The sequence below is a fragment of the Papio anubis genome, chromosome 12, assembly GCF_008728515.1.
Source record: "Papio anubis isolate 15944 chromosome 12, Panubis1.0, whole genome shotgun sequence".
In the NCBI taxonomy this organism is placed as follows: domain Eukaryota; kingdom Metazoa; phylum Chordata; class Mammalia; order Primates; family Cercopithecidae; genus Papio; species Papio anubis.
Genome location: NC_044987.1, coordinates 19027516 through 19049073, shown reverse-complemented (window position 1 = coordinate 19049073; position 21558 = coordinate 19027516). Strand labels below are relative to the sequence as shown.

The window sequence follows — 21558 nt, the reverse complement described above, 5'->3', positions numbered from 1 at the left end:
ACAGCACTGGAGGCATAGCCAGAAAAAGGATGCCAGACTAGCCAGCCCAGGTTCCAGAGCTCTACTGATCAACTGAGCACTTTTTGGTCATCCTACCCATAGGAGATCAGTCATCTCCTAAAGGTAATATGCAAAATGTCCACAAGGATGTGTCCTTTACATAAAAGAGTTAAGAAAATGCAGATACAACTCAGCATGTTTCCACATTAGGCCTGAGCTACACTGTCTCTACTCAACTGTAAATCAAAAGGCTCCCACATATCAATTTCATTCATGACCCCCTACTAACTAATATGTGCTAAGGAACCATGCACAGTCTTTCTGGATGTCCTAGAGCATGCTGAAAACCAGGGGGCAAACATTAATCTACCTAAAGAATAGAAGTTGCCATTAAGCTGACCTAGATTCGTCCTGCCATCCAGAAAGTGCTCCCTGTGCTACACTAGGATTTGTTTTTGTTCTCTGGTGGTACTTGTTAAAAGCAGCACATGTCCAGAAAAACAGCTTCCATCTATCCTCCCTCCATGCTTAAGCCTGACAAAGCTGCCACTGGTCACGTGAAATACAAGGATAGTTGTGAGGTTTATTAATTTTCTCTGTATTCAACAACTTCGAGTATCTTAATTAAACATTTTAAGTAATATGGACAGGCTGAGCTGGTTCTCTCTGGTTCCCTATACCATGGTAAAGACACAATTTGGCATACTGGTATGCTACAGTGAGAAATGGACTCCAGTATAAAAACTTGGGCCAGGTGCGGTGGCTCATGCCTGTCATCCCAGCACTTTGGGAGGCCGAGGCGGGCAGATCACGAGGTCAGGAGATCGAGACCATCCTGGCTAACACGGTGAAACCCTGTCTCTACTAAAAATACAAAAAATTAGCCGGGCGTGGTGGTGGGCGCTTGTAGTCCCAGGTACTCAGGAGGCTGAGGCAGGAGAATGGCGTGGAACCTGGAGGCAGAGCTTGCAGTGAGCCAAGATTGCACCACTGCACTCCAGCCTCGGCAACAGAGTGAGACTCCGTCTCAAAAAAAAAAAAAAAACCAAACACCTGGAATCTGGTTCTGGTGTTGCCATATCCTAGCTTTGTGACTGGCTAAATCACTTTAAGTCAAATCCATTTGCTTGAATAACCTCCTCCTCAGAGTTCATTCACTTTCAAGACAATACTCTCACCTTCAATGACTCTTCTGCACCTTGGTTAACAAGCTTTCACCCCACACCAATCCTGCCCATCTTCCACTGGTACTGACTCCCTCCTTCTTCCACAACTTTAACTTCCAGTCCTCCGACTAGTCCTTTTTGGGCATTCATCACAGGCTCTTTATCTCGTTACCAACACACCTTCCTTAAGACTCGACCTCTCTGTAGCACCCCTTAAGGATCTCTCATGCACTTTTGCCTGTCTTCAGCGCCTAATACAATGATTGGCACACTGGGTCCTTCAATAAATGTGCATGAAACAAGTAACGGAATAAAAGCATAATGTAAAACTTTTGCTATCATCTTGATATGGTTTGGCTGTGTCGCCACCCAAATTTCATCTTTAACTGTAGCTACCATAATTCCCATGTGTTGTGGGAGGGACCTAGTGGGAGACAATTGAATCATGGGGGCAGTTTCCCCAATACTGTTTGCATGTCAGTGAATAAGTCTCACAAAATCTGGTGGTTTACAAGGGGAAACCCCTTTCACTTGACTCTCATTCTGTCTCTTCTCTGCTGCAATGTAAGATGTGCCTTTTGTCTTCTGCCATGATTGTGAGGCCTCCCCAGCCACATGGAATGGTGAGTCCATTAAACCTCTTTTTCTTTATATAAACTACCCAGTCTCAGGTATGTCTTTACCAGCAGTGTGAGAACGACTAAGACACATCTCTTTTCAGATGACTTTCAAATCTGTATCTGTAGCGCTACTCTCAACCTTTCTACTAAACTGTTATTTCAAACTGCTTTCTAAACATTTCTACCTGAATATTCCAGTGATACCTCAAGTTTAACATATCCAAATCCAAGTTCATTGCATTCCCTTACTAAACCCACACATAACATTTACATTTTTGTTCATTAGAGTAGCCATTCTCTTAGTCACTGAAGTCCAAAATCAAAGCACATCTTCATTTCTATTATTTGTTTTCCCTCAATCCCCATTCTCCAGTCAGCTATCAATGGAGGCTCCATTCTACCTCCTATTCTTCCTTCACTGCCCTAATTCAACTTTTTGTTGTCTTACTTGAACTATTATACCCCTAACCAATCTTTCCATTTCTAATGGAAGATCCTCTCAATTTCTAATCATTGTAGGACTCATTAACCTCTCAATTTCTTATCATTGCAGGATTCATATTCCTAAAGAACCAACCTGATGTTACTTCACTGTTCAAAAAATTTAAGACTCCCCAATGACCTCTTGAATTTATTTATTTATTTGTTTATGTATTTATTTTTTGAGACAGGGTCTCACTCTGTTGCCTAGGCTAGAGTGCAGTGGTGCAATCACAGCTCACTATAGCCCCCACCTCCCAGGTTCAAGCAGTCCTCCCACCTCAGCCTCCCAAGTAACTAGGACTATAGTTGTACACCACCAGGCATTTTTTTAAATTTCTTGTAGAGACGGCGTCTCACTATGTTGCCCAGGCTGGTCTCAAGCTCCTGGGCTCAAGCAATCCTCCCACCTAGGCCTCCCAAAGTGCTGGGATTATAGTCATGAGTCATAGTACCTGGCCTTGAATTTAATTTAAACCTGACATTCAAAGTTCTTCCACAATCTGGCCCCAAGCTATCCGTTGCTTATCTTATCTCTCACTAGCCATTTTAGTTTTCCTACCTGAAGCATTTATTCACATGGTTCTCCTCAACATGGAATGCCCTTCCTTCTCACCTCTTTCTCAATAGCAATCATTCCCATATTTTCAAGACTTTGTTTAAATGGAAAGCCTTCTAGGCATCCCAACTCCAGGCTAGCTCCCTCTTTTATATCCCTCTAATGGAAAGACAGAGGTGCCCGTGATCGGAAATCTCAGCTCCTGAACCAGTTCTCTGCTGTGGCCACAACCACACCTTCCAGAACCCCAACGAGAATACGAACAGAGGAAAGGTCAGGCAAATAGCTATTCTTTGATACTGCCTATGACTTTGGCCTTAGGCCTGATGTGCTTTCCCAGTAAACCAGGCTTCATTCACTTCAGCCTTGTTGTTTGGAACTTGAAAGACTCATTCTGTTAAGGCCAGTGGTTTTTAAACCTTTTTTAAAAAAAGTAAAACACTTTTTTCAAAGAGAATCTTATGGGGGAGATCCACTATATAAACATGGAGTTTCTCTTGTTGAAATGGTAGAGTGCTTTGGGAACTAGCGCCAGATAAATGTTATCAAATGAATTTAACTTCGATCAGTTATTCCATTATAAGTACATTAGATATTCATATTTTTAAAAAATTTATCCTTTTCTTGCTCCTTTAGTTCATGAAAAGTTCAGGTCAAAATCTTGAAGGTGATGACCTCATTTTAAAAAATCCCAAAACCTTGAAAAATATTCCATTAAAACGTAACTCTATGCACTCACCTTGTGAAACAAGGATAAAGAGATGTAATCACAGGTAAATTAATATGAAAATGGGAGATCATTTTTAGTTTTAAAAAGGTGAAAAAAATTCTGCTACTACCTTAGTCTGAAATTCTAACTTTCTAGATCTGATTCATGCTGTTGCATGAATGGAATATAATGTTTGAGGAATAATAGTTCAAAAGGAAAAGAAAACTGAACAGTGGTTATTTAAAGAATCATCAACTTGTTTTCATGCAAATGACCAGAATAATGAAATAAGCAATCCTGCCGACAGGACCTACATGTAATTGTTTTTAAATAGGATGCTTGAAGCATTAGCCACCTAATTCTAGAAGAAATTGATTCATCTTTTCTTCTTCTTAGATAATACCAATCATACACTATACATTAAGACACTAACAAAAATGTGTATTTCAAAGATATAATTTTTCTTGAATATTGCCATCAAATCATTATTTACTTGACATTAGGTCATGCTGAAAAATATATATCTGCTGAGAGATACGGTGGAAAGAAAGGTTAATGCCTCTAACTTAAAAGGTCTTTTAAAAGGCAATCCCTGAAAAAAAAAAAAAAAATCTACCAAGAAAGAGAATATGGCACTTGGTAGAAATCAAGGAAGACATAGCATTCCTCTCAAAACTTCAACTAATTGCAAGAATCCATTCACAATGCCTAAGAAATGCAAGCTGTGTAATCTAAGACAATGTAGAGCTATACAGCTACAAGGGAAGCATCGATAAAATACTACAGTTCTCCATAATTCAAAGCCTTTAAAGTACCAAACACAGACTAGGCTGGATGCAAGCCTTAGGCAGGGAAAAGGGAAGTCTAAATGGATGGATGTGACTAGGAAGGGAACACTTACGAACTAAGCCATACAACAACAAGTTAGGAGAGGCCCTCCTCCCCTTCCCAATACTGTCAGGAAGTTAGAGTTATTGAGTAGGCATCACTTATGACAGTGAGAAAAAGGGCTTGCCACCCCCTCCTCTCAAAAACTCCTTCACAAGGTCACAGATATATCAGTGTTACAAATGCATTTAAAAAATATTACAGCAATAAACTCTGGTTAGAGTGGTTCCACCTCTATATTCACAGGAAAGAACAAACTTCAAACTTCTCCTAAATTAAAAGGTAATGTTAGCAAACACATACTCTCTCTGCCTACACATGAAATCTCTCCCCTCTTCCACACAAGACCAAAAGGGAACCTACTTTCTGTTTAAAGCTAGATCAGTTGTAGGCAATTAACTTTATAAGCTTAACTTTGCCAGTCCTATTTCACACTGACTGTACAGTCACACAAATAGTGGAAGCATCACCACCAAACAGACTGCCTTACCCGTGTCATTTTTTTAAACACAGCAACAAGCCATTTCTCAGGTTTGATCTGATGACTGTGATCTATTTTTTGATCCTGTAGCCACTGACTCCACATACATCTTTATTACTATAAAAGGAAAACTGTTACCCTGAGGTTTAAATTTCCCTATGTTCACCATGCCTCTTCTAAGGATATATATATCTCAGTTTTAAGACAAGCCTCTCATGAAAGCTGAGGTGAAGAGGAACAGATGACCTCAGAGGTAAGTTTCTTCGTTTGTTGCTTCAACTCTAAAGTGACAATATAGCCTCAGCAATGACTCAAAGTCCAGGTATCCCAGGACTGTGAAGTGATTAAATAAATGGAAAGAGATTCTTTTATCTGGACTGCTAGACAAAATCTCTCTAATGATTGCCCAACAACCAAGTATGAACAAACACACTAGAAGTCATTCCTTCAAGATACAAAAGGGTCAGGCACGTTGATAGCTCTTCATTCATTATGGGAGAATAAACAACTTCAACTAAGAATTATAGCCCTAAAAAAGCTGATAATAAGACCACCACTAAATTAAATTCATAGACACTAAGGCCTTGGTGTATTCTGTATCCCAACAACCAGTATTTATAACAAATGAAAAGGATAGGATATATACATATTAGAAATCAAATTGTGTGAAAAATGTTAAATGTCGTGAAATGGTTGGAGAAGTTGTAATAGAAGTTGAAAGGAAAACATATTCAAGCTGGGAAATTATGTAAGACCTAAAAACACTGGACTTCTGTCTTTACATATGCATGGGATTTAAATATGCCTACATGGAAGGTATGAGGATAGGACATTTCTTTCCATGGAAACAAGTTGGACAAAATGTGTAGCAGGCACATAGAAGAGACTCAGGCCATTCAGAGAAGTTTGTTTGATAGGAAGGAAGAAGATAAGTTAGGAGTAGCCCTTAGGGAAGTACAGAAGAAGGGTTCAAAGAAAGGATACCTAACCAGCCTGACTAATCACGAAAGTTTCCTTGCAGAATGCAGTGCTTGAGGTGAATCTTGAGAGATACGTAGGAACTAGCCGTATAGATTAAGGTGCTTCAGGTAGGGGAGGTAGCATACAAAAAGCAGAGAGGCATAGGAGAGCGTGGTGCATCTAGGACACATTTACTCTGGTAGTCCTAAAGCAAGAACAATGGTGTGGAAAGCCGGCAAGAAATGAGCTTGAGAGGAAGATAGAGGCCAAGCATGAAGGACACTGCAGGACACTCTGAAAGAGGGTAAGCCTCACCTTTAAGGTGCCAAGAAAAACATTTAAAGTTGTGAGCAAGAAAGTGACATCTACGGTGTATTTTAGGAAGATTCCTCTGGAAGCAGTATTAAGGATGCATTACAAGGAATGAGGCTAGCAGTAAATGAAACAATTAAGAGGCTGTTACACCATTGTAAGTCTACTTCCCTCATCTGTAAAATGAAGACAGGCAGGACCTAGAGCTAATACAGGGGGAAATGACAGTAAAGGAGGGTATTCTCTATGAGGACTCCTAGGTTTATTTAACTCATTGGATGGATGGTGGTACCCTTCATCAGGATAGGAAACATGGAATAGAGGGAGATGTGGGAAGAACAGATTTTTGTTTTGTTTTGTTTTGTTTTTGAGACAGTCTTGCTCTGCCGCCCAGGCTGGAGTGCAGTGGTACAATCTCAGCTCACTGCAACCTCCACCTCCCAAGTTGAAGCAATTTGCCTGCCTCAGCAGGCAGTAGCTGGGACTACAGGCACCCACCACCACGGCTGGCTAATTTTTTTATTTTTCAGTAGAGGCAGGGTTTTACCATATTGGCCAGGCTGGTCCCAAACTCCTGACCTTGTGACCCGCCTGCCTCAGCCTCCCAAAGCGCTGGGATTACAGGCGAGAGCCTACATGCCCGGCCAGAACAGATGTGAAGTTCAGTTTTAGACATCTTGAATTTTAGGAAAATACAGTTCAGTGTTTAAAACTATGAGTTCTGAACATAGATATAGTTCAGATCCTGGTTCTGATACTTACCATTTGTGTTTCTTGGACAAGGGACTTATTACTGTCCTCTCCTCTTCCTCTTCTGTAAAATGGGGCAACAGTAGTAACTATAGGGTGACAGTGAGGATTAAATGAGATCATGAATACAGACACTAAATATAATTGCTGTTTTGTCATTCATATTATTTGAGAAAACTGGAACATCTGGACTGAGATGTCCAAGAGCCACTTTTAGAACACAGTCTGAAGTTTAAATGCAAAAGACATCTTGGCTGTGCACTTAAAAGTACATTATACTGCAATTTAAAAAGAAAAGTGGGAAGAATTGGGGTTTGAGACATTTATTTGCCAACTTATTGGATGACGAGAGAAGGGTTAAAAAAAGATAGCTGATCAGAAGCAAGGCAAGTCATGGTTATTAAATTTCAGAGACACACATTATATTGTAAGAAAAGGGCAGTCCTTATTTTCTTGCAAGTAACTTGATGAATTAAAAGAAAAAAATGAATTCTTTCCACTATCCAAGTAAAACTATGAACTTGGAAGGAAGAAATGGGAGAAAAGTGAAAATAGTAACTTGGAACCAACCCAAACTTGGAATAAAACTTGGAACCAACCCAAATGTCCATCAATGGTAGACTAGATTAAGAAAATGTGGCACATATATACCATGGAATACTATGCAGCCATTAAAAAAGATGAGATCATGTCCTTTGCAGGGACATGGATGAAGCTGGAAACCATCATTTGGAGCAAACTATCACAAAGACAGAAAACCAAACATCGCATGTTCTCACTCATAGGTGGGAATTGAACAATCAGAACACTTGGACACGGGGCGGGGAATGTCACACACCTGTTGTGGGGTGGGGGACGACAGGGGGAGGGATAGCATTAGGAGAAATACCTAATATAAATGACAAGTTAATGGGTACAGCAAACCAACATGGCACACGTATACCTATGTAACAAACCTGCACGTTGTGCACATGTACCCTAGAACTTAAAGTAAATAAAAATAAATAAATAAAAACAAAAGGCTTCTAAAGTAAAATACAGCCAAATGAGGAGGAAGGTCATTATAATACGAGAACCTAGGATTTGTCAAATAAGAAAACATACTATAGGCAGATATTAACACAGGCTGTGTGAAAGTTTAAAAGAATAGAACACTACTCATTATATTTTCAAAAGGAAAAATTGAAAGAATATACAAGAAATGTATGAAATTGGCAACTATAGGAAGTTGGGTGGGAACGGGACAAAAAACATAGGGAATGAAATGAGAACAGATAGTTTTGATTTTGAGCCACGTTAATGATTTATATGTTTAAATTATAAATCAACAATGATAGGGAAGAAATTAAAACAGAATATAAACAGAAATAAACGATCCTAACTATATATCTATTGATACACACACACACACACACACACACACACAACTAATCTGTAAATTTGTGAACATGGTACTCATCTACCCTCAGTGGGATCTATTTTAAAGACAGAAAGAATGGCAAAAAAAATCCTGCGCTTGCTTGCAGTGAGCCGAGATCGTGCCACTGCACTCCAGCCTGGGCAACAGAGCGAGACTCCGTCTCAAAAAAAAATTCTGCGCTTTACTTGGTAGATTTGCTGTCTACAATGGTCTTGGTGGAGTAATTCCAAAACTATCTTGTACTAAAAAGACGTTGCTGTCACTGGGAAACAGAGTTTTCACCATGGGAGAAAGAAAACACAAATAAGGAATGGGAGATGGAGAGAAAGTACCCTGGGATGTTAGACTGGAATTGAATGTATTAGCATGACATTGTGATTTAAATGAATAAATATTTTTAAAATACACTCACACAGTTGCCCCTTGAACACAGGGCCCATACCCCATGCAGCTGAAAATTCACATATAACTATTTTTGAGACAAAGGATATTTTATACGCGCGCGCGCGCACACACATACACACGCTTGTTTGCTCACCGAAAAGTTTAGAAACAATGACAAGTCAGTAGCAATGAGCACAATTCTTAGATATCCGCTATCTAAATATCATTCTTTGACTAAAAGGAATCAGGACTCCTTGGAGAAATAACTGATTCCAGGTCTGGGGGCAGGGAAAATACAATATAAACACGGATATCTTCTTGTGACATGAAATACAAAAAAGCTTAAAAATTAATGAGAATATATTAAAAGGATACAGGAGCCACTCTGAAGGGGTTCCCACTGGCCAAATCACACCACACTGAACCCATTGTAATTTTCTAAAAAAATAAATAAATAAATAAAAACAGAGAGAGAGAAGAGTAGGGAAGGCAAGCTCTTCTTTATTCAGAAATGCCTCTACCCAAGTAGAGGAATTAGAGAATTAGAAAATCACAGTTTTGTAACCACTGACATATTTGATTCAGACAAGGTTTATCAATGCTCCTCAATCCATTAAGTAAAGCGCCATTAGAGAACAAGATCTTCAGGCTTGAAACTAAAGAAGACAGAGGGCTCTTCACAATGAAGTTTGTTCACAAGATATGTATGCACAACGTTACTTATTAATTATAAAAGGACAAATATGGAGAACTCTATAAATTCACCTACATTCAGTAACTAAATGTATATCTTGAACCAAGGGATCAAACTAGTAATAGGGCAACCTGATATTATGTCCCTCTTGAGGCAATGTTACAAGAAAGTTGGCAGTATCAGCTATACAGGGTTCTTGCAAAAGATGTTTAATCTGAACTGAACCATGAGGAAAGGATCAAACAATTTGTAGAACTGCAGAACATTCTACAAAACAGCAGGTGGATTCATCAAAATGTCAATGCCATAAAAGACACCCCTTAAAAACTCCTTAAAGAAAAAACAGGTGGCAAGCAGGGTAATGGTTCTAGATTAAAAGAGACTAGAGACCATATGCAGTGTGTGATCTCTGATAGATTCTGCAGCAGAGAGAACAAAGTAATTGGGGAAATTTGAACATGGACTAGATAATTTTAATGTAATAATGGTATTGCGTGTGCCCAGGAAAATGTCTTTATTCTTAGGAGCTACATGCTGAAGTATTCATCATGATGCAATGTGCTTTCATGTGGCTTAGGGAAGAAAAAAGATGAGTATGGGTGTATACATTATGTAGAAGAGAGAGAGAGAGAGAAAGCAAATGGGGAAAATGTTAACAGTTGATGGATTTAGGTAAAGTAAATACAAGTATTCATTGTACTCTTCTTTCAAGTTGCCTGTGGTTTTGAAATTTTTTGAAATAAAGGTTGAGGGAAAAATAGACTAGAACCTTCTGAAAGACAAAGATGAACCTAACACAGTGCCTGATATAAAAGCAGATACTCAATTTTAAAGTCATTTTTAAATGTTCATTTTTCTACCAAATGTCTTACGGGTTAGCTACAGAAACACCATTTCTTTATTAAACATAGTATATAAAATATAGAAAACTGCATAAAACAATAATGTCCTTTCTGTGTTAGAAGACCCAGCAATTAGAGATTATAATCATTGTCAGTTTCTCCAAGATTACAAGATAATTCCATTCACTTATCAAAAAAACATTCAACTCCAGGTGGGATCTTGCTGTCACAGTACTCTTCAGTTTCACCTTAGAGATGACTGAGTACATCCTGAATTAATCCTTTTTACACAGTATTTTTTTCAGTATTCCCTAACATGTGTAAGATTTACAAAAGTTATTATTATTAGCTGTAGCCAGAGATATAACACCCACCTCTAGGTATTGCTGTTTTAATAAAAGTGATTGATAAACAGAGACAGGTAAATAGGTAGAAAACACTTCCTACTTAAGAGTGTTCATATATATTACTTTATTTTATTTTTGCCATCTTGTAAAGTAAGCAGTTTGATTAAAGTACTTGGTTTTACTATCCTGTAACCTTAACTGGGTATTACCCTTGCAAACCTGGCCCAGAGATGGAGAGATTTGCTTCAGGAAAGGGAAATAAACAGCAACTAGCAATTATGTGATTACTAACAAAACTAAAGAAGACAGAGGGCTCTTCACAATGAAGTTTGCTCACAAGATATGTATGCACAAGGAAAAGTGAAATTCAGTGTTATTTAAGCTAATCTCTACTTGAACCTTTTAAAAGATAAAACCATTTGAGCAGTAATTTAGTACTAAATTAACTTGGTTTTTTTCTCCCTATCTTTGAAGTTTTCATTGTTTAAATAATGGTTTCTGCAAGAAAAATGAAGCAATGCTCCTTTTTTATTCGAAAGAAGAAATCAATGGGATGCCTTGTAACATCCAGGAGGCTGGATTTATACAAGCATATTCAGCAAAGAACCAAATAAATAAATACCACAGTTTGACATACAACCTATTCCCCAAAACTGTCCCAAAATACTTCAAGATAATCAACTTTTTAAATCACTGTATTATCATGCCGCCTAGCCTTTTTCTACTAGCAAGAACTGAACTCTGAAGGGAAGGGTGCCAGGCCAGGAAAAAAGGAAGGGAAGAACTCTGGCAGAAATTGTTCCCAGATAAAGGCTTTGAAAAGATCCTTACGATAACAAATTTAGCAGGTAGACTGAGAAAGAAAGGTTTCATTTTTTTGTTTCTTGAGCCAGTGATAATCCACCCTCTATGTTATCTACCAAAATTCAACCAAATTCCTAGACTTGCCCCAACGCTGGCCTGGCAGTGACTGATGACGGTAACTTCTTTGTTTAGTTAGGCAGCTCTGCTCCCAAAGACAAACGTGTTGAAAACGCTAGCTAGTAAAGGCCTGGGTTTTAAAGCACTTCCCTTCCATTTCTTTGGGTAGATTTTTTAGGATTTATTTTATTGTATTGTATTTATTTATTTCTTTCCGGTAACTAGGTAACTACACACACCAGACACAAGCACCAAATACTCCTCTAAGGTGGTGGTATCTCTTGGATCATCTTCAGAGGAGCCAATCTCATTCACCCAAGTCAGCAGTTCCACATGAGGCCCTCTGACTGTGACCCTTAAAAAGTCTTCCTACTTCTAAAGGACTTCACTTTTTGTCTGTAAGTCTTACTTTGACAGCTTGTAATTTGTTTAGTCAATTACCCCATTTTGATGCCGTAGTAAATCCCCATATTCAAATACAAACTACCAAATGAAGACAATGCATTTTCAACAATCTAAAGTTTTAAATTTTCATGAAAAGCATGGCCATACTATCAACACATTTTGGCTTAGCCTCAAGAAACAGAATCATGTATAGACCTGTGAAGTCAAAAAAGAAACATGTGGGTTGAGGTACATTTTAGGTAAGTATGTGTTAGTTAAAATGAAAGATGTAAAAGGAAAGTGTTTATTCTCAATGTAGACAAAGAGAAATCAGCCATCCTACACCTACAAACCAAGATAGACAGTTAAGGGAAAAAAGATAAAGAGAGTATTTTATGCAAAGGTAACCAGCTGAATGCTGATAGGCAGAACCACTGTCTTCCTCAGTTTCACTGGAGAATCATCAGTCTTCCAGTCCCATCAGGATTAAGCTGAAAAGTAATAAGAAATGAGGGCAATTAGAGAGGGAGTGGGAGAGCAATTGAGGAAGAACAACCTAAAGACAAAACAGTGTGCAGTCTGAATCTGATGCAAGAAGTAAGAATGTGAGATTAGGTTTCTGAACGGGAAATGTTAGATCCTGTCCTGAAAAGAATTAGAACTGCAGTAGCTAGCAGAGGACTAGGGTAGGAGGAACTGACTAGGAGTCTCCTGTTAGCAAAACACAGTTTGGAGAGGGCACTGATGTTTCCAGAGAATGTCACTTAGAAACAATCAGCCCCATTTTATTTCAGTGCAAGCAGGAAAGCTAAGGAGGGGAAAAAAGACTCCAAATTTAGGGGCCTTGGAGACCAGGATGCCGATGGTGTCATTTGTAATAATGGAGACTTTGAGAAAAGTTGATACCTACTGCAAAAAGATAAAAGGTTCAAATTTTTTAAACGTTAACTTTTAGGTTAATCCCAGCCAAGTGGAGATATGGCACAGACAATGGGAGTCAGGGAACTGGAGAACCCTTTGTTTTCAGGCAGATTCTTTCCACCTCCTCTAGGGACAGCATAACTCAATTCCAACTAGACACAGCAGTCCAGTGCTGGACAGCCGACGAGGAATCAGAGCACCTACCTTTCCAAGGAAGTCTGCCAAGAGCCAGATACTTATTCTAGGCATTTTTAAAAGTCTATGTCACTGGAATATCAACTTCAAACACTGAGTAGCATTTAAATATATATCACAGCTCTTTCATTTCAAGCCTATTTAACATTTCTCAAATACCTAGATCAAAATGTTGGGTCAAATGTCTATATTCCAGTAAAACATCTACTAAAAGAAAAAATTTCTCCCACCTTATCTCCCTTAAGATAATCACCTCAGTCAAGACACCTGTCAGTCATAACAGGTTTTTCTCAGTGCTGGGCTTTTCTCAACCTTAACACCAAGTTTCTTTTGAGTAATAACAAAGGCCACATGTCATCTGAGCTGTGCATGTGTATAAATACCTACATCACCCTTTTTTCTAACCCTAGATCAAGGCCAACTGCACCAAAGCTTTTGAGAATCAGCACTGGAAGGAAGTTCAAAGAGAAACTGCCCATTAACCACAACAGCAGCTGCTGGCTAGAGCCTGCAATTTAAATCTCTGAAAAAGAAACTGTGGCTTCTGAAATTTAAACAAGGAGGTGCCACTTGTAATTACAAACATTCCAGTGGGTTCCTTCCTTCATTGATGGTTTCCAAGCTAAGGCTTTTTATTCGATTTTGGTGGCACTCCCCAAACCGTGAATGTAGGCATTCCTTTGTGCTTTTCTTGTGCCCTGGTCAACTCAGAGGGGGCGGTGCAGGGGGCAGGTTTTCACCTGGCCAGGGCCATTCGGACCCCTCAAAATCATCTCATGCATAATTCCCTGTTTGTCTGGAAACAAAAAAACCAAATGTTAAATGCTTCAGATTTATAGTCCACATTTAATCAGATTTTTGAGAGTCTCAAAAAAAAAAAAAAAAAAAAACCTCACATTTCATGAACCTTGGAAAATGGAACAATTTTCAGAAAAACCAAAGACTTTAAGAAATTAACACTGAAGCATTCCAACATTTCTAGCTGAAATTTAAAATTCACATTTTAAATCAATGGAGCAAATATTTAGAAGGAAAGGTAGTAACGTTTTCTCTCCCCACCATCCTTCACCACCATCCCACAAAAATAAGGCCCACATACTTACAGCTTGATGTATGAGTTTCCCACACCAAAGAAGGCATTTTGTGATCACTTCAGTTACAGAATAGCAGGCTGAAATTAGCACTTAGCCAGTTCGCAATAGGAAGAGACATTTTTATTTTAAGCAATATATCCACAAAATGCAAAGGTATTTATACCATGGAGGCCTTTAAAGATAAATATACAAATGGGGTATCTCACAGTCATCAAACTAACATGAGCCTTTCCTACAGAAGTCCTCACATGGAGGGTATTCATTATGGGAACAAATGGAAATGGCCAATCTCGCCAAGGGTGCTTTCCAGCGCATACCACAGTTGAAGGACTAACTACAATTACTGCATATTTACACAACTGTATTTGCACAACAATAAAACTCATCTTATCCGATCCAAACAAAATCTTGCTCAAAATAAACCAAACCATATGAGAAGGTCTCCTCAGTGGAAGCAATAATCGTGCTGTAGCTTCTCTGGTCTCTGCCTTTGCTTTCACCAACTGCAACAAACCTTCATTCTCTCTTCCTCAGTAAGGTAAAGCAAAAATTTGGTGCATCCAGGTGAGAATACTATGCGTATGGTCAGATAATAATACTGGGATGAGGAATGGAAAAAGAGGGGCTGTATCTTAGAAATCATTCTAAAAGTAATTATGGAAGAAATGACGGGATATTCAGGATTTATTTAAAGTAATCTGAGGAAAGGAGGATGCACAGGGGGAACAGAGTGACCGGGGTGGATAATTATTGAAACTGGGTGATTTGCATGATGGTTAAATATGGTATTCTTTCCACTTTGTTTATATTTTAAATTTTCCATAATAAAATGGGAAAAAAGAAAAATCTGATCAATGTAAAAAAAAAAAAAAGTCATCCTTCAAAAATAAAACATTTTTGTTCTTTAAAAAACAACAAAAAAAATTCTCAGCTTTTTCTTGGCTTCATGAAAAGAGGCAAGTGCCTGGTAAGAAAATCAAGCTATGTTCTTGTTCTTGACTTTAAAACATTTCCCTTTTTCCTTAGTTATACAGAACCAGTTCTACTGCTAATATTAATCCTTGAAAAGACAAATAAAAAACTGTAAAAATCTAATCTGAGCCTTCCGAAGCCTGGTTTTTGTGTATCAGACTTATTCCAATGACACAAATCCAGATTTCTCCCCTGCGAAGGTGCTTTGGATGACATTTCTGTTGCGGCTGCCAAATAAATTCCAGAGGTTTCGGGATCATTTGTCAACACCAAAGACAACATTACCAAGAACTGGTCCTTTCTTCCCAGAGGTCACTCCTCTGATCCATGGGTTTATTACCTAGAGCAACAATTAATCTTGCTGCCTTCAAAATACAAAATATTTTTAGCCAAGATAGTGTCTATTCATGATCCGTATCTCTGACCAGGCATCCTTGCCAGGAGGCGGAACAGAAGGTCCACTGCCTGGACATCAAGGGACCTGTCCCCATCCAGGATCCGTCGCTAACCTAGCCTCAGTTCAACTGCAGAGTAATGTTCTTCCCTCCCTGGCCTTCGGCTACTTTACTTCAAAATGGGATTTCACCAGATGATTTCTAGTATCTTTCCCCTCCCCAAAATTCCATGATTATAAGAATCTCTAATTCCTCAAAAGGTAATATTTCTAAAAACAGCTTTAGTCCCAAAATGTTACATTTTCTATGAAATAATTTTTAATGTTAACATGAATATTGTATATGGGCAAGTTTTTATATACTGTACACATATATGTATACATAAGTATGTATATGTATGTATTTGTATCAGTGCTTATACATACACACACACACACACAGATACCATTAGGTGCTTATATGGGACTAATTGCTTCCAACTCAAAGCAGCAAATTTTCAATTCTGCAACAGATGTCGCTGTGTGATTTCTCCTTTCTGTGCTGGATTTTCAGTTAAAAATGCCCAGCATAATGGTCAGAACTATTCTTCCCAAGAAAAATATACAGCATTTGAATCCTTTGAATTCATTTTGAATTTTCTTCATCTGCTGGTAAATTTCCATTCAAATTATAGTATTGATTAGGTTGGCCCAATTTAAGAGATTCCCCACATTAAAATGCACCTTTTGCTAAAAACATACACACACACGCACACACACACAATCATTTTTAAAATGTAAATTCTAAGTGACCAATTAGGCATTAAAACGTCACGTACAGAAACCCCAAGAGAATGAGACAGTTTATATTCATAGCAATCTTATCAATTTTTAAAGCCTAAAAAATCATTTAGCAATATAGGCCAAGGGATAATAAAAATTCACTTATGTATGAGACTAAAATGTACCAGATGTGCGAAAAAGTCACTAAAAACTCCAAAAGCACCATCAGTAAGAATACAATTTTTGGATGTTGGTTTTCACAGCATTTCTTTCCAAATAAATAGTAAGGCTAATGTTATAATTGTAAGACATCTTACCAATCTGACATTCACTATCAACCACTTCTTGACACATGTCATAGAAAAGTGACATCTCTTTCCCTTCAACCAATATATCCTCCAACGACATCAACCTCAACAGGTAGCTGGCATTGTCTTCTGTTGAAATTTAGAGCTGGGAGAAAGGATTTCACAATCTCTCTTTGAGACCCAGGAACCCGTTACCTTCTGGGATTTTAGAGAGTGTGGAGAGAGATGAGCAGGCAGTGAGCCGGGGACCAACTCCGATAAGAATATGAAGTCAGGAAGTGAGAGAGGAAACGAAAGTGTCCTGCCTGTTGGCGTCTTCCCTGTCCCACTCCCCTTTACCAGGAGGGCCATTGGGGAAAACTGGATAAAGCATGTACAACATCCATATGAATAAAGCTCTTTGTTCCAGAGAACTGCCTGCTCTTTTATTCCCCCCTTTTTCGTATTTGTTCATTTCAAAAGATTGCTCAATGGGTCTCTTGTTCCTCCAAAACGTCCCAGGCAAATAATGCAAGCTTGTCTCGTCACACAAGTCACTAAATGAAGCCTTGTGCGTCTCCAGTGACACACTGTAAATATAAAGTGGCATTAATGAGGGATATTTTATCAAATCTATCACAGACAAGTGCAAGTCCCTCCTGCGGCTATTCAATTTGATGCAGGGAAAGGCAACAATAACAGGGCGGCACTTTTGTAAAGTCTCTATCCCCGGTTTGCAAGCCTCAACAGGCCATAGCAAGCAAAACTCAGCCCCCCTCCTTCCCATCACCACCATAAAACCCCCACCCACCAGCCATCTTCTGTAATCCTGAAAATGATAAGAGGCGGGTGATCAGCTACTGGTTCACTCGGGAACAAAAACAACATCATGCATACACCTTAACGTAACAGGCGTGATTAACACTGTGGAGTGAGCTTAAGCAAACCCATTTTTGCTGCATTTCATTAACATCCATTTCATCCAAACATCACAGGAGAAATGAGAGGAGATTTTCTGCGGGGGATGGATGGCTTGTTACAGGAGAAAACAGAACCAGGACCCAGGCACCATGGTCCTAATTCGCTTTCCCAGCAAGGATGTAAATCAAACAAGCCTAATGAAGTTAGATGCACCAACAGGTTTCTTTAACCCTGGGAGTGGGAACTGGAGGCCTCTGAGAAAGCTTAAACTAACAGAACTGAGGAGGAAAAGTCCCTTAGTGCCCACCTGAAATTTACCCCTGGGGTATGGGACCCCGCAATGAGCCAAGACCTCCTCTCGAACTCACCACGAAATATATATGCATTAAGAGAAAAAAAATTAAGAAAGTCATCTCATCCCCTCACTACAAATCAAACCCAATTACTTTCTAATTTGAACACAATCTGATAACCAGCATACAAACAGGGATGTACACAAGAGCAAGAAGCTGCTTCCATGGTAACTGGCAACAGAATTTTCATGTAGCTTTGACATGCACGGTTGAGTTCCAGACCGCTCCTAAGTCAGCATATATCCCTCGCAGGGAAGGCAACTTCTCACCGCGAGATAGTTACAAATATAGTACCGTTGCTACTATCCGATGCCTTCAATGAGCAGTCTTGACAGGGGAGGCATAATCTAATCCTACTCCGTTGCCAAGCGTCATTGCACGACTCCCATTTTTAGTCAAAAGGCAATATCCCCGACCACAGTTTTCCCCCCCCCCCCCCCTTTTTTTTTTTTTTTTTGTGCAGCCAATACAAGTCTATTGTTGCCTCTATTATGCGCCAGTTACCGAGCCTTTACTCACGCTCACGTTTAACTGACACTGGCGCTTTTTACAATGCAGCAGCACGAGGGATCTCTTTCAGGAACATTTTATTGAACCCATCCAGTCAGAGGCATCACCTGAAATGAAGTTGTAACCACACTGGCATCGGCTGAACCCAATTATCTCGTAACTCATAAATTAAGAATTCACAGAGGAAAAATACATAAACAACACCCGGAGACAGTGGCATGGAAGAAAAAATCGTCAGCGCTGGAATTGACGCTGCTGCCAGACGCCCCCCAATAGGTTCCCCAAGCCGAGCTCCTTTCCAAGCCTATTTGGGGGCAAGCAGCCAACCTGGCGTCCCCCAAATCTCAAGCTAGCACCCCCACACATCCCCCGTCTCCTACAGCGTGTCTCCTGCGGTGTTTACATAACTGTGTGTCCTCTAGCGTGTAAACAAAAGGCACAGCCCAAGCGGACAGGCGCCCCCGAAGCTGCACGGTGGCCCCAACGCTGTGCCCGTCCGGGCCTGGGGCTCCGCAGGTGGGGGCTGAGCTCTCGGCGTCCTCCGCCACTTGTTGCTCCCGGGTCCTGCAGCTCTGGAGCTGCAAGGAGGGGCTTTGCAGGCTCAGAGCCCTGCTGCATCCCCTCCTGCATCGCCGCTCGCCCCCGCGGCCCCGTACCACTCGGTCCTGGCGCCCGCCTGGAGCCTGCAGCAGGGGCTAGGGGACGCCGCGCGGCTGCCGAGCGCGGCGAGGTGGCGGGAAGGGAGGCTGGGTGCAGCACGGCCGGCCTCTCCGCTGGGGAAGAGCTCCGGCTCCCTTTTGTTAGCAAAAGCAAACACTGCCCTCTTCTTTCCCGACCGCGCCAACGCGCCCGGCACACGGGCAGCCACACATCGGGCTACAGCCGAGTGCTCGGCGTCTTCAGGGAAGGCACCGGGCGTGCAGAGCCGCCCCTGGGCAAATTCCCAAGAATGCTCTTCACGCAGGGGGCGCGCGGAGGCCCGCAGGGTGCCCGCCTGGCCGCAGAGGCCGCGACGCCCCCTCCGCCACCCTCGGGCCGCGGAAAGAACGGGCAGCCGGGAAATCCCGTGTCCCCACTCGTGGCAGAGGACGCTGTGGGGCGGGCGGGCTGCGGGCTCCCGGTGCCTTCCCGCAGAGGCGGCGACAGCGGCCGCCCCCCCGCGGGGCCGGGCCGGGGAACTTTCCCCGCCTGGAGCCAGGCCAAAAAGACCCGCAGCGGAGCCGAGGGGGCGGAGGGCTTCGATCTGCCGGAGGGAAACACGAGAGGCGTGCAATTTGGGGACAGGGGAGAAAGGCAGAGCGCGTGGGGGGAAGGGGCAAGGGAGATCAGAGAAGTCTGGGGATGTCCTGGGGACCGGGGAGAAATCACGCCGCCGGCTGCTGGGAGTCAGCCACCGGGAGGCTTCGGGGATGGAGAACTAGGGGGGGCCCTCTGGAGAGGTGGGGGCGAATGGGCAGCCCTGGGAGGTGGGAGGACCTGCAAGTTACGGGGACAACGGCGAGTTTAGGAGGGTCCGGAAGGGTTGAGGTTGTCTGCGATTCATCCCCTTCCCCCATGCTTTACAGCCCCCGGGCCCCCCATTCTCACTCCACGCTGCACCCCGCGCAAAGCCGGGTAGAGAAGGTGTGGGTGCAGCCATCCCTGGGGACTCTCATTCACACTCAGCCGGGCAGGGTAGAAGGGGCTCACAGATTCCCCTCAGCCCCTTCCCTCTCAGCCCTGAGTTTCCTCTCTACACTCCCTCCGCTTCGGATTTAGGAAGTGGGGGGAGGTTGTCATGGAAACGTTTCCCCCCTCTGTGGCTACGGCTACTGGGGTGCCTTGGGAGATTCAGGGGCCAACCGGCCGGTGCCCACACCTACCTGTGGGGATCAGTGCCGCGGCGGAGAAGAGCAACAGCAGAAGCCGGAGCCGGAGCCCGGGAGGCGCCGCCGCCGCCGCCACCGCCGCTGCCGCCGCACACTGGGATCCGCTCGGCAGCACTGCACTCGCCATGTCGGGCACCTGCCTCAGACTGGCGGCGTTGGCTGCCTCCGGAGCCCGAGCGGACAGCTAATGATATGCTAATGACATGCGCTGGAGGCGGAGTCCGGGTATACCAATCACAGCACCGCGAGCCCAACCCGGCTCTCGGAGGGCCTCGCCCCCTCCCCCACCCCGCCCCCTGGCGCTGGCGTTCGGCGGCGCGCCCGCGCCACCTAGGGGCGGGGCCAAGGGGAGGGGCGTATGCAAATATGTTTATGTTAAAATTCGGTTTTGCTTTCCCCGGATCGAGGAAAAAGTGTTCTCCCGGGCGCCTGGCGTGCGAGGACTCGGGCTCCAGGGGGCGGGTCTAGCTTCTTGTACACCTTTATTAGGAGTGTTTATAGCAATCGCTGTATCAGACCGACGACTGGAGAATCTCCCTTAGAGGGTCCTCTGTCCCGCACACCGAGTGCATCTGGCCTGCGAACCAGACGTTGCAAATTTCCGTCACTCACCTTGCACCGAAGGAATAGATCTTTGGGAACGGGGGCTGTGCGGGAGTGGAGAGTAAGAATGCAGGTCCCCGGATTGACAAAACAATCTGGGAGAAGTGCATGCGTGCTTTGCACGTCCGGCGGAGCGGGAGAGCCCGCTCAACAGCCTAGCGGTAGACTCGGGGATAGTTGGAGAAGGCAGCCGTAGAGTCGGGTTCTGAGATTTTCCAGTCGGTCTCTTTGCGGCAGAATCTCGGGAAAGGTAGATCGAGGGGGGTATGCTCAGGTTCCCCCGCTTGTAGAGGGTCTCCTCCCTGGTTTTAATATATAGGAGTGTGTTGAATATATGTATGAACTATTTGTAATTTTAGATATTTAAGATTACACAACAACGGAAAAAATTATTCAGTCAAGGCTTCAGGTGAAGAGCGGGGGTCGTGGGAGTTGGGGACAGGGAGTGTGGTGAAGGCAGGGTCTGCCGTGTTCCTCCTTAGGGGCTCAAACCCTCTCACTCCTCCTCTGCGCCCTCAGCCCTTCCTAGAAAGGAAGCCGGGGACCAACAGGTGCTCAGAGCTTCTCGTGTCTCTGGGAAAGCCTCTCCTGCTACGGCGACTTGCATCTCCGAACTCACTCTCCCTCCCTGAAATTCTCTTTGCTTTCTTTTCAACCAGGCAGCCGGCTCTCTTGTTTGTCTGCTTTTCAATTACTTATTTTCTTCCCCTCTAGAAGATCGTGTGCGCTCTGACCCTCTGTTGCTCAAGCATCAAATTGAA

The 21558-nt window shown here is 42.3% G+C and overlaps 1 protein-coding gene and 1 long non-coding RNA gene across 8 annotated transcripts in view; both read right to left on the bottom strand.

Moving 5' to 3' along the window:
* Positions 1-7544, bottom strand: part of LOC108582052 — a 103163-nt gene extending 95619 nt beyond the window's left edge. Inside the window, exon 1 of the long non-coding RNA XR_001895170.3 lies at positions 6938-7544. This is a non-coding gene — a long non-coding RNA (uncharacterized LOC108582052). The remainder of the gene's footprint in view (positions 1-6937) is intronic.
* CADM1 (cell adhesion molecule 1) overlaps positions 1-20445 on the bottom strand; it is a 332199-nt gene extending 311754 nt beyond the window's left edge. For all 7 annotated transcript variants that reach the window (XM_009187346.4, XM_021926578.2, XM_021926580.2 and 4 more), the window contains exon 1: positions 20189-20445. In XM_009187346.4, coding sequence (XP_009185610.2) covers positions 20189-20321 — 133 coding nt within the window. In that variant the 5' untranslated portion in view covers positions 20322-20445. The remainder of the gene's footprint in view (positions 1-20188) is intronic.
* Between the last annotated feature and the right edge of the window lie 1113 nt (positions 20446-21558).